We start from the raw sequence: 13,256 nt of genomic DNA, 5'->3' as shown, positions 1-13,256 counted from the left end.
GGTTCCATTAAAAATTCTAATCATTTTATGTTCTAGTTGTGGCTGTATAGCTTCATTTCTGCACTCGTAGTTGACCCGAAAATCAGGCGCCAGGTGATAGCGGGCGTCAGGTGATCGGGGACGGTATAGCCAAGCATTCCAAACTGAAATTTTTTCTTCGATGAGCTTCGCAAAAACTAATAATAAAATTTCCCTAGATCAAACTGGCGAAGCAGAACTGCAAGCCACAAACGTTATATTTCAAAAAGGGATCATCTTTTGTTCAGATAGATAGATAGATATCCAAGGTGGTACTCATAGTGACAAAAAATAGTGTTGCCTAGGACAGCCGCTGTCGTGTTCACTGCCTCAGGTTGCTAATTAAAAGTACTGGACGATCCCGCCGTGCAGAATGGTCGAGCGCCACGGTGACACTGGAGCTTAGGAGTTTCCTTAAGCGGTCTTTGCCTCTCTACAAGTATTCTCCAGGTGATTTTTAGATCACGAATTAATTCTCTGTAGGAAACGACGACACTGAAGAAATCAAAATCAAGATCAGGAAGACTGGAACTGAACACGTGCCCTCAGTGGTGGCTTAGAATTAGACTTTGACCCCCTAGACTACGTAGATTTAGTTCTCTGTTGTTTGTGTCAGGGTCCAGTTGCGGATCCTCGGGGACTGCTTCAGCGCTTCTCATTGAGCGCAGCGCTATTCTGGTTGTGTCTCGGCCTGCTCCATCAACCTGAATGGCTACGATCCACGCCACGGGGACGCTTTGAAGTCTTAGCTGTCGAGGTGGCCGCGACCACGGCAGTTTTTTTCCTGTTATCGGCATAGTTCTGGATTTCGTTCTTCATATTTGATTATTTTAGGCAGCTTTGGATTCGACAGGGTTGGCGGGCTATTAATATGATCTCAGCTTCTGCCATGACGGTATAAATCACAAACTGCTCGGGTTGGATACTACTCTGAAGATTAGGATTCCGGTTGACGTCGCCGCGCGGGATCGCGGGATATTCTTTGACTTGTACAGTAAGTTGTGGATCAGTCATTTCCCACAGGGACAAGAGGGTTTGTTTTCTGTTCTCTCCAAGAAATAGCCAAGAGGCTACACCACAGTTCAGTCACGAATTCAGGATATAATGCGTCTTCTTGTCCTATCATGCAGTGAGAGCTAACTGTCATGCCCAGCTTTCCTTCAGAACTTTCGTTTCATCAGAGGGCGTTTATGTTTGTGGTCTAAGACCTTTAGCATCAAGAAAATGGATCATCTTCCCTCTAAACTGCCGTTCTCGAAGCGGCGGTTACGGCCTCGGGTTGTCATTTCGTGAGTGATGAAGTCGTCAAGATTGACTGACTGAAATTGCGTCGCTAATAGCTTCTGGTTTGTTTTACAGATACATTGTCGACTATGTCATCCTCATGTTCGTATTTCCTACACTTTCACTCTGTGACTGTCACAATCACTTACCGATGGTCTCACGATAGCGCTTGCATTGCTGGTTTCTACATTTTCGATTCCATCGAACCCTATCACCAACATTTCTCTCTGCGAAACATATCCATCCAGTACCCCTATGCCGTTCACGAGCGCATTTCGATCCAGGAAGCCTTGCTCATCTCCGGCGTTGCCCCCCTCGTCATAATTGCAGTGTATACGCTGTTCATTGACGGTCTGTTCTCGCACCACAAGCCGCACAATCCGGCATCCGGGAAGAGGAAGCTTACCGGGCCATACCGGTGGAAGGATCGCCTGTGGGAGTTCAACTGTGGCTTCCTGGGTCTTTTGCTATCGCAGGGCCTCGCATTTCTCATCACCCAGGTGCTGAAGACTGCATGTGGAAAGCCCAGGCCTGATTTGATCGATCGCTGCAAGCCGCGGCCAGGAAGCGAAGATCTGATTCCTGGGTTGTCCAATTCGACTATCTGTACGGGAGACTCTGCAATAATCAAGGATGGATTCCGTTCGTGGCCTTCAGGTAGGTTCTACCCTGAATTTCTGGGTCTTTTTGGTCTTTTTGGTCTTTTTGAGCTATGCTGACTGACATGATAGGTCATAGTAGCTGTAAGCTTTTTTCTCAAGTTTTGATTCGCTTTCCTCAGTGTACTAATCTCAAAATCTAGCATCTTTCGCTGGCTTGTTCTACCTGACTCTCTGGCTGTGCGGAAAACTGCACTTTATGGACAACAAAGGCGAAGTTTGGAAGGCCATCATCATCATAATCCCTTGTCTCGCGGCGACACTTGTTGCAGTTTCACGAATCATGGATGCGAGGCACCATCCTTTTGACGTGATCAGCGGATCGTTGCTGGGCATTGTCTGTGCCTACATCTCCTACCGCCAGTATTTCCCACCCATTTCCGAGCCGTGGAAGAAAGGGCGCGCGTATCCGATTCGAAGCTGGGGTACAGACCCTGTGGCACCCAGCATGGCTGCGCCTCCATCTGGCCATGATGAGAGCACGACGCCTCTTCGGAACCCAGAGGACGAGAGGATGGATGCGTCTGGTGCTCCTGAGATCGGCGGTCCGGCACGAATTTCGCCGACATACATGGGTTCAGCTAACCCGTACACCTCGAATTTGTACAACCGCCGACCCCGCGAGAACGATGGGGAATGGTCATCTTCGAGCGAAGATGTGGCAGATGGATACGAGATGCAGCATGGCTATACTCGTGCGCAGAATCCGGGAATAGGCGGGCTTCCGAGATACGAGGCTGACACCTCATACCGTTCTCAGACACAAACTGAGATACCGGGTGTCAGCGCTCCTCACGTACCGCCGGGTTCAGTAACTACTCATCCAGGCAGAGACGGGCAGTAAGAGCCTGTCGGATCTGCAGTTTCGGGATAAGTGAAACTCTGGTTTTGGAGTGTGCGGATACCCGTGCGTTTGCTCACAGACCGCTAACTCCTGAAGTATACCCCTGCCATGATTGATGAATCTTTGTTTGAGTATGAAAAGCTGTCATCTTCCTATACATATGCCCCGGTGCATTTTGAATAATTTCGCTTGTCATTTTGGTGTTCGATAGAGTTTGTGACAATTTCTATCTAGAAAATAGCCGAATGATTTTCGAATATACTAGGAAGCATCAGCAAATAATCCTTGAATCAGTCAACTAAATTTTATTCAATTGATCTACTGTGTACAAAGTACAGATAGGATCTTTGTGTACTTGTGCCTGGCTGCAAGCAACCATTAAGATACTACTCCCGCAAATAAGCTAAAGATCAACCATGGCTAGAACCGCGTGGTAGATAGGCCGCTCCAGCCAACAGTTGATCGGCTACATACATGCAGTCATACTTGGACGATATCACTGCAAATGGTAGAAGGACACCTTGAGAGAACCATGTCGATATCTAATCGATCATTGGAAAATGACAGTTCAGCTCTGAAGCAACCAGGCATCGCATTTCCCCACGTGTGTGAGTCGGGAATATTCTATGATGCTGGTTGCCCAGCCACCCCGCAATCCGACACTCTGAGTCGCCCAGCCTCCCCTCCATCATCTATCAGCTCGCAGGATATTGTCATCGAGAGAGATTTTCTTGTCTTGTCTTTCTTTTCCCCTTTGCATTTATGTGCTGTCATGTTTTGACCACATTCTTGCATGCATATTTCCCTGATACCACGTTTGAGCGTTTCCTCGTGCTTTGTGTTTGCTCAACATATATTCTACGGTGGTGTAGTATACACGGCCTAACGCAAGGAGTCGGATAACACGAGTCTCTGGATCTTGCGCACATACCCTCTTTCTTCTCTGCCGTAGTGATACGTTTACTGCTGATGACACTGTAACGACACTATCGGCTTTGATCTGGATCGCAAGCGCATCGTCTCCACATTTTGGACGTTTGATCACTCACATACCTCAACTCGGCATTTGACTTGATCCATCGAAGCAGCAGTCGGAAAAAGAAAGCGGACAAGATGATTGGAAGTCTGTTCTTCATCTTCAATCGCTTGGTGGAGATTGTATTCCTGATTCCGATCATTGGCATGATGGTAAGCAGATATACTTTCCAGCGATCTCTCTACATGCATTTACAGGAGCCTAACATGCCGAATAGGCCTACTTCGTCGACGGTTATCTCAAAGCAAACCAAATCACCCCAGCCTACATCCTGGTGCTCTTCATAGTCAGCGTCATCGCCGTTTTCTGGGCCTTCGACACGCTCATCCGCCATTCGACCACCAAGCGCTCTGCGTTCTTCGTCGCCTTCGTCGACCTCCTCTTCTTCGGCGCTTTTATCGCAGGAGTCTATGAGCTCCGCTTCATCGCGGATGCTGATTGCTCTCACTGGAATGGCGGCTCTGTGTGGGTGTCACTTGGCCCCTTCGGGTATTATGGCTACGAAAGCAAGAACCACTTGTACCTGGAAATCGACAAGACCTGCGCGATGCTGAAGACTTGCTTTGCGCTGGGGATTATGGAAACGGTTTTCTTCTTCTGGACGGCTATCCTGGCGCTCTTCATCTACAGAGGGAACAGGGATGTGGTCGTCAAGGAGACGACGACGGTGCGGAGGAGGAGCCACAGCAGCCGACGGGGTCATGGCCACCGGCATCGCAGCTCCTCAAGGAGTCGCCAGCACTATGTTGTCTGAGCACGATTGATGATAATGTTTATGACTAATGGATATGCGATGATGAGAAAGACATGCACTTTGCACGAAGACAAGAGGAGAGAAACAAGTGAACAGCGCAAAGAGAAAGAGATGATCATGATTGATGCTGCTAACGAAATTTGGCCTTGATTCCGGGATGTCCCTTGAGCTGACAGATCTTGGTCGGGCGAAGCCCAATTTTTACGTATGCATGCCTTGCACACTGTTTGATCTTCACGATGATTTGAAATACGATGAATCACGAGTCACATTGAAATTCTCGTTTCAGCTGCTTGAGCCCTGTAGATTGTGTCTTTCCTGATACTGGTGTCCACTGTGTCGTACCCATCGAATGCTACCTGCCTACCTGTTTTGTTCTGCCCAGCCCTTTCCTACATCGTCCTCGCTTTTTCCTTTTCAACCGGATAGGCTATATGCAAGATGAATCACATTTCAAGAACAGAGATCTGAGTCGGCAGTCATGGGGATCCCGATTTGAAATGTCGCTGCACTTCGACCCAGGACCTTGTATCTCAGTTTCATCGACCCAGTCGGTGACTAGATTAATCGTTGGCGACGAACCATGCCACGTATCAATATGCGACTTGAATCTCCTCATGGCCACACGGTTTGGAGGCGATTACCTTCCGATGATAGGTCGGCTTCATACTGCTTTCGACCCAACGGTCAGATTCAGCCGCTCAGGGAACCATCATGGACATGGGAATGCCTGCAGTCATCTGTTAGAACGAGCATCTTATTCGTCGATATAAGCGATTATCAGGGGGCGAAAACGAGTTCGGTCACCAACCGTCAGCTCAGCAGTATGAACCATGTCGTCGTAAACGTCCGACGATGTTGTGACAATGCATTGTTAGGCAGCGTGGTTCTTGTGTTCAGAATACAACATGCATGAACTATGCCAGGCTATCGACTAGAGACCCTTACCCGACGTGATAAGTGGGGTCCTCGATAAGTCGATATTGTTGCTGGGGACGTGTCGCTATCGCTCTGCTTGTTTTTCTGTCGGAGAGCCACTTGAATTTGTAGCTGTGTGGCTTGTTGCCACGCCCTTCGGTGTTTTCCGCCCTTCCCCGATTCTTATCCTCGGTCGGCTGATAAAAGTAGGTAGTATTGTGGGGAAGCTGACCTGCTTCGTCACTGAGCACGCAGATGCAGTTGCCATCATCCCTGCTTTCATTCAAGCATCTGGACATATCTGAGTTATTTAAGGCAGAGAGATGTCTGTCCTGAAGAGGCCTCATTGCTCAGGTCATCATTCCTTCTCACTGATGTGGGATTCATATGCTGTGGATACTGGTCAATGAAGCTTTCGTCCGTCGGTAAGCTCCGACAGATGTCTCTTATCTGTATAGCGGACGTTGATACTTGAACATCGACTCATCTCTATTCAATTTATATATTGAGTGTCGTGCTTTTGTTTGATATAGTCAACCTCGAGGTGATATATTGCTTTTTGGGTGCGATATCTTCCAGTGTTTGATTGATTGTGTGCGGAGTTAGGTTGTCGCCACCTTATACTCGCATCGGCGCAACAGCTCGGTTGGATTATTCGCAAGCGAGTTTCTCGAGGAAGAACGATCTTGGTGTGATAGACGTTTCAATATGGTGGAAGCCACAAGTTGTGAAAAAGATGTGCTGGAGTATGGAAGGGGATACTCGGAGGACGTGGACACAATCCGAGAGCGAGAGTATCCGCAGCTCAAAGGTGCGTCTCTTCCCTTGACGAAGACCACACTGTATTCGACTTTGTGCTCATCATTGTTGCAGACACAACATATCTTGACCATGCAGGAACCACGTTATACGCCAAGTCAATGATCGAATCGTTCTCTCAAGAGTTGACTTCGAATCTGTTCGGAAACCCCCATTCGATGTCCGCCTCCTCACAGCTCTCCACGCGGCGCGTGGATGACGTGCGTCTTCGAGCCCTTCGGTTCTTTAGAGCAGACCCAGAAGAGTTTGATCTTGTATTTGTGGCGAATGCCACAGCGGCGATCAAGCTGGTTGCGGATGGAATGAGGGATTCGACTCGGCAGGGATTCTGGTATGGGCACCATGTGGACGCTCATACGAGTCTCGTTGGTGTACGAGAACTCGCAGAGAAGGGGAGTCGGTGCTTTACCTCCGATGACGAGGTCGAGGATTGGATCTCAAGATTGTGTGATGTCCGGTCTGAGTCGCTCAAGTTGTTTGCGTTCCCTGCGCAGTCGAATATGAATGGTCGCCGTCTGCCATTGTCATGGTGCAAGAAGATCAGGAACCAGAGCGAGACTGCCGGAGGAAACGTTTATACTCTTCTTGATGCGGCGTCTTTGGTTTCGACCTCGCCTCTGGATTTGAGTGATGCATCCGCTGCACCGGACTTTACCGTCTTAAGTTTTTATAAGATCTTTGGTTTTCCAGATCTTGGTGCGTTGATTGTTCGCAAGAGTGCCGGACAGATTTTTGAGCACCGCAGGTACTTCGGAGGAGGCACCGTGGATATGGTTCTGACACGGGAGCTGCAGTGGCATGCAAAGAAGCAATCGTCGATACATGACCGGCTGGAGGATGGTACTCTCCCGTTCCATGATATCATTGCTCTTGACTCAGCGATTGCAACCCATGAGCGTCTTTTCGGCTCGATGCAAAATGTCTTGTCTCATACCCGCTTCCTAGCAAAGCGCCTGTATGACCGACTAAACGCCTTGACGCACTTCAACGGGCAGAGAGTCTGCGAGCTTTATACGTCTCCTCTCTCAGACTACACCCAGCCCTCTACACAAGGCCCTATCATCGCGTTCAACCTCCGCAACAGTCAAGGGTCATGGATCGGAAAGTCTGAAGTGGAGAGACTTGCAGCATTGAGAAACATCCAACTTAGATCCGGGTCCCTCTGCAACCCGGGAGGAACATCGGGGAATCTTGGGTGGACGGGAGCTGACTTGCTCCAGCAATTTTCAGCGGGTTTGCGTTGTGGAGATGACCACGATGTCATGGCCGGGCGGCCGACTGGCGTCTTAAGGCTCAGCCTGGGAGCGATGACTAACTTCAAGGACATCAATTCCTTCGTCGAGTTTGTCGAGGAGTTTTATGTCGAGAAAGTGGCAACTACGGATGCTCTGGTTACACCAGTACACAGTGTGCCACTTCAGCAACCCCGCTTCTATATCGAAAGCCTGTCTCTCTATCCGATCAAGAGCTGCGGACCATTCAGAGTTCCTGATGGAAAACGCTGGGAGGTCAGAAGAGAGGGGCTGGCTTGGGACCGTGAATGGTGTCTCGTCCACCAGGGTACAGGTGCTGCCTTGAACCAGAAGAAGTATCCTCGTATGGCTCTCATTCGACCCTCTATCGATCTTGACCGCAATGTGCTGCGTGTCACTTGCGGGGAGCCGGGTTCAACCGATCAGAAGCTCCTGGAAGTTTCTCTCCTGCGTGAGGACACAGAATTGGTTACGACCTCCCTTTGCCAGCGAACATCAAAATCCTCTACAGTTTGTGGAGACCAGGTGACTGTACAGGCTTATTCGTCTCCCACCGTCGCACATTTTTTCTCCGATTTTCTTGGTGTGCCTTGCACACTGGCCCGGTTGCCACCACATTGCTCAACTAGATATGCTTCACCCCGAAAGCCCCCAGGCGCCTGGAGACAGTACCTGAGGAAGTTTGTGATGCCTGGCTCTTTCCCTCAAGACCCCTCGCCGTCTCCTGCCGACAAGAATCCCATTCTCCTCTCCAACGAGAGTCCGATCCTCCTCATCTCGCGCTCTTCTGTTAATTACTTGAACGAGAACATCAAAGCCAATCAGAAGAAAAATCGGGCCGGGACCAGCAAAGCCGTAGCTGCTGACGTCTTCCGGGCCAATATCGTCGTCGCGGAGACTCTCACAGAGCTACCCAAGGCGGAGCAGCCATACATCGAAGACCAGTGGGAGTCGCTCAAGATTGGGCCTGGAAAGATTCGATTCGATGTGCTTGGTTCATGTCAACGGTGCCAGATGGTTTGCATCGACCAGTTTACCGGTATGCGTCGCGATGAGCCCTTCTCGACGCTGGCAAAGACCAGGAAGATCAACAATAAAATTGTGTTTGGGAGACACTGCTCCCTTTCTGCGTCAGAAGTTACGCATGATAAGCATGATGATGCAGAGCGCTGGACACTGATGGTTGGCGATGTCGTTACTCCTTCGTATGCGCGTGATTATGACTTATGAGAAGCATCTGGTTGCCTATTTGGAGCCTATCTTGGATTTGGCGCTTTGATACGAGTGTCTTGTTTTTTGGCATATATATCGGCAATCTTCTAAATATTCATTGCCAGTTATAAGGATCCTCGCATAGGCCAGGTTATCGAGGCTGCCTTCGAACCTGAAGTTTGTTGATTCTGAACTGTTCAGTATGCATGCAGACTGGTACTATGAAAAATGGAATGCTTTGTGCAATTTTTGCTAGAACATCTATTTGTACAGTACATATGCAAACAAGAACTCCCATCCCAAACCCCTTCAATGATCCATATAGAAATCTTAGCCAAGCTGTGTGAGCCGAGGATTGGCAAATAAAACAGATGCGACATGATGAAATCCCGTGCGATAGCAAAGATATTGACAAAGATTCGTTCACCTCTTGGGCCACTGCCTCCAGCCACGACCATGACCTCTCTGTGCATCGCATCAAGTCAGCCTCAACACCTTCCAACTGCACACTCAACATCAACTGAATGCTTACCTGCTTCCACAACCGGATCATCTCCGGCATCTCCATCATAGCCTTCCGTCTGTCCTCCAAACGAGCCTCCATTGTCCGTTCCCACTTGTGACCCTTGACCTTCTGTCCAACACCGGTACCCTTGATTGCCAGTCCGCGCTCCGCCCGTCTCGTCTCCTTATACTCGGTCGACTTGCGCCCAGGCGGCAGTAACGCCTCCACATTATACTTGATAGCCAACTTGACCAGCTCCGCCTGTCTTCTCAGCCCGATGGGCGGGCTGATCCACTTGCCATTGCGGAAGTTCTTGCGAGGCAGGAAGGGATTGGGATGTTCCGGGTTGGAGTAGAGGAGCGCTTTGGAGGGGGAGAAGGCTTTCGGGTCGGGCTTTTTGAAGCCCTTGGCTTCTCGGTTGGGCGTGTATGGCGATGGAAGGGGTTCCTCGGACGCAGGGGCTGGTGTTTCGGGCTCAGTGACGGGAGGGCGTACGGCCGCGGAGTAGATTTGCGGAGGATAGCGGGCGAAGAAATTGCGTAGGCGGATGGGGAGCTTGCTCACCAGGCCGGTGGCTGCTGTTGTGGTGGACATGGTGGGAGATAAGCCCGCGCCAGGAACACTGAGTAAGAATGTGAGGTTGGACTTGGGAATCGGGGCAATGTTCTGTTGGTGATCGGTAGCTTTAAAGGAAATACCTTCGGATATGCTATGAGAAATTCCATAGCCCAGGGTGCGCTAAGCCACATTTAACTGAGGCTTGGCAGTGAGAAAAAGCGGCCGCTCTGTGGCTGGTGAGGGTGTCTCCTCCTCATCCATCTGAAGTTCTTCCCTGGCGGAACTCTGCGTCTCTCCTACGACCGTTCTACTTGTGTTGTTTAGGCGTCTTCGTCTCCTCCGCTCATTGCATTCTCACTTTGTCAAGTCTCTGCATTCATACCATATCACACCTCGCTTGTCCCCGCGCTGATTGTACCTTGAGTGATTGCCAGCATGGCGGACTACAACTATGGAGGTTCTGAGGAGGAGAACGCCGAGTTGAGAAAGCTTGAGACTGAACTTGTATGATCCTGCTTCGCACTTGCTATTTGCAGAGCGCAAGACTTGTAGCTGACAGATGTTCGTTCTAGGCCGACGATCCTGACAATTTCGAGACGTGGGAGAAGCTTGTTCGTAGTGCCGAGGCGCTCGAGGGTGGAATCAATCGCAACTCTAATCCGCAGGCCATAACGACTGTGAGAAACGTCTACGATCGATTCTTGGCTAAATTTCCCTTGCTGTTCGGATACTGGAAGAAATATGCGGACCTGGAGTTCTCCATCACGGGTACAGAAGCAGCGGATATGGTACGAAAGCGCTCTCTCCACCGCGCATGTTGGTGCTAACTTCGTTTTCCTAGGTATATGAACGCGGTGTTGCTAGCATCTCATCCTCCGTTGATCTATGGACCAACTACTGCTCCTTCAAGGCGGAGACTTCCCATGATGCTGACATCATTCGAGAGTAAGTATACTATAGCTGGTTTCCTTTCCCTCCCTGTAACCTTTACCGACACAGCGCGGACCTTATCGTGGTGCCGAATACGCATGATGCAAAATTTCACTGGCAACAAATCCCTTGATGATGGGTGAGATTGTCGCCTTACCCAGGTTCAACTGAAGTTTACTTCTCACCCTTGGCTTTTTCAGGCTGTATCCTTTCCCTTGGTGAAAATGATTTGACCTCAAGCACCACTTCCTTGCACGGACACCAAGACCAGTAACTCTGTTCGGAGGCTGCTTCTTTCGCGCACGATGCGCAGGGAGGGGGGAAGAGAATTCTTCCCACAGTCTGATCATCCTACTCGTTGAATTGTTTGGGCTCGCGCACTGATTAGCTAAAACTGATGTTTGCCATCCTTGCCATCCCCTCTTTCCAGATACCCTTCTCCACCCCGTTTCTGCTCAAACAATATACCAGTTGTCGGTGCTAACATACTTTCCTTGCAGGTTGTTCGAGCGAGGAGCGAGCAGCGTTGGATTAGATTTCCTGGCGCATCCCTTCTGGGATAAATATATCGAGTTCGAAGAGCGAGTCGAAGCTCCAGAAAAGATCTTTGCCATTCTTGGCCGTGTTATCCACATTCCAATGCATCAATATGCTCGTTACTTCGAAAGATATCGCCAACTTGCGCAGACTCGACCATTATCAGAATTGGCGCCTGCGGAGACCCTGTCTCAATTCCGCGCCGAGCTTGAAGCGGCCGCTGGCCAAATACCCCCGGGCGCCAAGGCAGAAGCGGAAATCGAAAGGGATCTTCGGCTCCGTGTCGACACTTACCACCTTGAAATCTTCTCGAAGACTCAGACAGAGACTACCAAGCGATGGACCTACGAGTCGGAGATCAAGCGCCCATACTTCCATGTCACAGAGCTGGACGAGGGCCAGCTAACTAACTGGAAGAAGTATCTTGACTTCGAAGAGGCAGAGGGGTCATATTCTCGAATTCAATTCCTATACGAGCGGTGTCTCGTGACATGCGCTCATTACGACGAGTTCTGGCAACGCTATGCTAGATGGATGGGTGCCCAGCCTGGCAAGGAGGAAGAGGTGCGGAATATCTATCAACGTGCAAGCTGCTTCTATGTTCCAATCGCAAACCCCGCCACACGCCTCCAGTACGCATATTTTGAAGAGATGAGCGGCCGGGTGGACGTTGCTAAGGATATCCACGAAGCGATACTTATCACACTACCAAACCATGTGGAGACTATCGTCTCCTTGGCGAACATGTCTCGTCGTCATGGTGGCCTTGAGGCTGCGATCGAAGTATACAAGAATCAGTTGGATTCACCTCAGTCCGATCTGGCTACCAAGGCTGCGCTTGTTGCCGAGTGGGCTCGCCTCCTGTGGAAGATTAAGGGCTCAGCCGAAGATGCGCGTCAAGTCTACCAGAAGAATCAGCAGTACTACCTGGACAGCCGTCCATTCTGGACCAGCTATCTCATGTTTGAGTTAGAGCAGCCTACAAGTGCTGCTATTGAGAACGTCCAGTACGAACGGATCAAGCAGGTGGTTGATGACATCCGTTCTAAGAGTGTTCTTTCGTCTGACGTCGTGAGGGACCTCGTTCAGATCTATATGGTCTACTTGCTTGAACGGGGAACTAAGGACGCGGCGAAGGAGTACATGACTCTTGATCGCGAGGTCCATGGTCCTGCCTCAGTGGCTCATACCAAGACTGGAGGCGCAGTGCAAGCCCCGCAGAACGGCAGTCAGGCGGCGCCTGTTGTGGACCCAACGGTTGCTGTCGCCGCTCCTGCTCCCCAAACCAGTCCATACGCTCACTATCAACAGACTCCGGTCAATGGTGGTGTAAGTGCTTAGTTGGCATGTGTGATCTCAGCAATAGACACTGGCTGACTGCGGACCTGGGTAGTACCCATCTCAGCCCGTCCCTTACCGATAAGGTGGATGGGGACCTCATGTTTTTCTCTTTTTGTCTTCGGTAGGAGTCATCTCCATGTAGAACAGCTACTTGAGTGCTTGATTTTACAACAACAGCAGAGGGCCATTACAATTTCGGCGGACTCTCTGCTTCTCCGCCACTACTTCTCGAATGATATCATGCCAGCTGATTGGGTGGGGATTATGGATTTGGACATTTTATTTTCAATCGTGTACTCTAATTCTAGGTCGCAATGCCACTGAGACTTTATGTAGCTCTTCTCACTGTACACTGGTTGTTGATGTCATATGGTTCGGCAATCACGTGACTGCGTATTGAGCTTCTACGCCTTTCCGTAGAAATTCGAGATACGCTTCACTTATCGAAGGGTCCGCAACCGCAACTTGCGACATAGTTCCCCGCAAACCATCATGGATGGTATTATTTCAAACGGCTCCGCAGGTGTGCCTGTCGCCCTGCCCCCTCCTGAGCCCTTCGAAAGACCTCCTACACCACCTCCTCCTCCC

The 13,256-nt window shown here is 50.0% G+C and overlaps 5 protein-coding genes across 5 annotated transcripts; 4 read left to right on the top strand and 1 right to left on the bottom strand.

The window, feature by feature from the left end:
• Nucleotides 1-1,242: 1,242 nt before the first annotated feature.
• CDV56_101760 (phosphatase PAP2 family protein) lies at nt 1,243-2,805 on the top strand (the record flags this gene model as incomplete). Its single annotated transcript, XM_026755379.1, has 5 exons — nt 1,243-1,307; nt 1,378-1,404; nt 1,469-1,959; nt 2,034-2,045; nt 2,105-2,805. 5 exons carry the CDS (start codon nt 1,243-1,245, stop codon nt 2,803-2,805), a joined length of 1,296 nt encoding a protein of 431 aa, XP_026609661.1.
• A 1,113-nt stretch (nt 2,806-3,918) lies between these two features.
• CDV56_101523 (uncharacterized protein) lies at nt 3,919-4,595 on the top strand (the record flags this gene model as incomplete). Its single annotated transcript, XM_026755142.1, has 2 exons — nt 3,919-3,993; nt 4,059-4,595. 2 exons carry the CDS (start codon nt 3,919-3,921, stop codon nt 4,593-4,595), a joined length of 612 nt encoding a protein of 203 aa, XP_026609660.1.
• A 1,626-nt stretch (nt 4,596-6,221) lies between these two features.
• Nucleotides 6,222-8,815, top strand: hxB (putative molybdenum cofactor sulfurase protein (HxB); the record flags this gene model as incomplete). Its single annotated transcript, XM_026754491.1, has 2 exons — nt 6,222-6,324; nt 6,387-8,815. 2 exons carry the CDS (start codon nt 6,222-6,224, stop codon nt 8,813-8,815), a joined length of 2,532 nt encoding a protein of 843 aa, XP_026609659.1.
• Nucleotides 8,816-9,220: 405 nt separating this feature from the next.
• Nucleotides 9,221-9,896, bottom strand: CDV56_100705 (mitochondrial 54S ribosomal protein mL59; the record flags this gene model as incomplete). Its single annotated transcript, XM_026754324.1, has 2 exons — nt 9,221-9,262; nt 9,330-9,896. The coding sequence occupies 2 exons, from the start codon at nt 9,894-9,896 to the stop codon at nt 9,221-9,223; spliced, it is 609 nt and encodes a 202-aa protein (XP_026609658.1).
• A 399-nt stretch (nt 9,897-10,295) lies between these two features.
• On the top strand, nt 10,296-12,750 carry CDV56_100158 (putative mRNA splicing protein (Prp39); the record flags this gene model as incomplete). The annotated part of the gene is made up of 5 exons (XM_026753777.1): nt 10,296-10,364; nt 10,433-10,648; nt 10,702-10,805; nt 11,291-12,656; nt 12,721-12,750. The coding sequence occupies 5 exons, from the start codon at nt 10,296-10,298 to the stop codon at nt 12,748-12,750; spliced, it is 1,785 nt and encodes a 594-aa protein (XP_026609657.1).
• Between the last annotated feature and the right edge of the window lie 506 nt (nt 12,751-13,256).

The sequence above is a fragment of the Aspergillus thermomutatus genome (genome assembly GCF_002237265.1).
Source record: "Aspergillus thermomutatus strain HMR AF 39 chromosome Unknown NODE_448, whole genome shotgun sequence".
Taxonomy (NCBI): domain Eukaryota; kingdom Fungi; phylum Ascomycota; class Eurotiomycetes; order Eurotiales; family Aspergillaceae; genus Aspergillus; species Aspergillus thermomutatus.
Note: the sequence above shows the minus strand (reverse complement) of the source record. Positions and strands in the feature narration are given on the sequence as shown.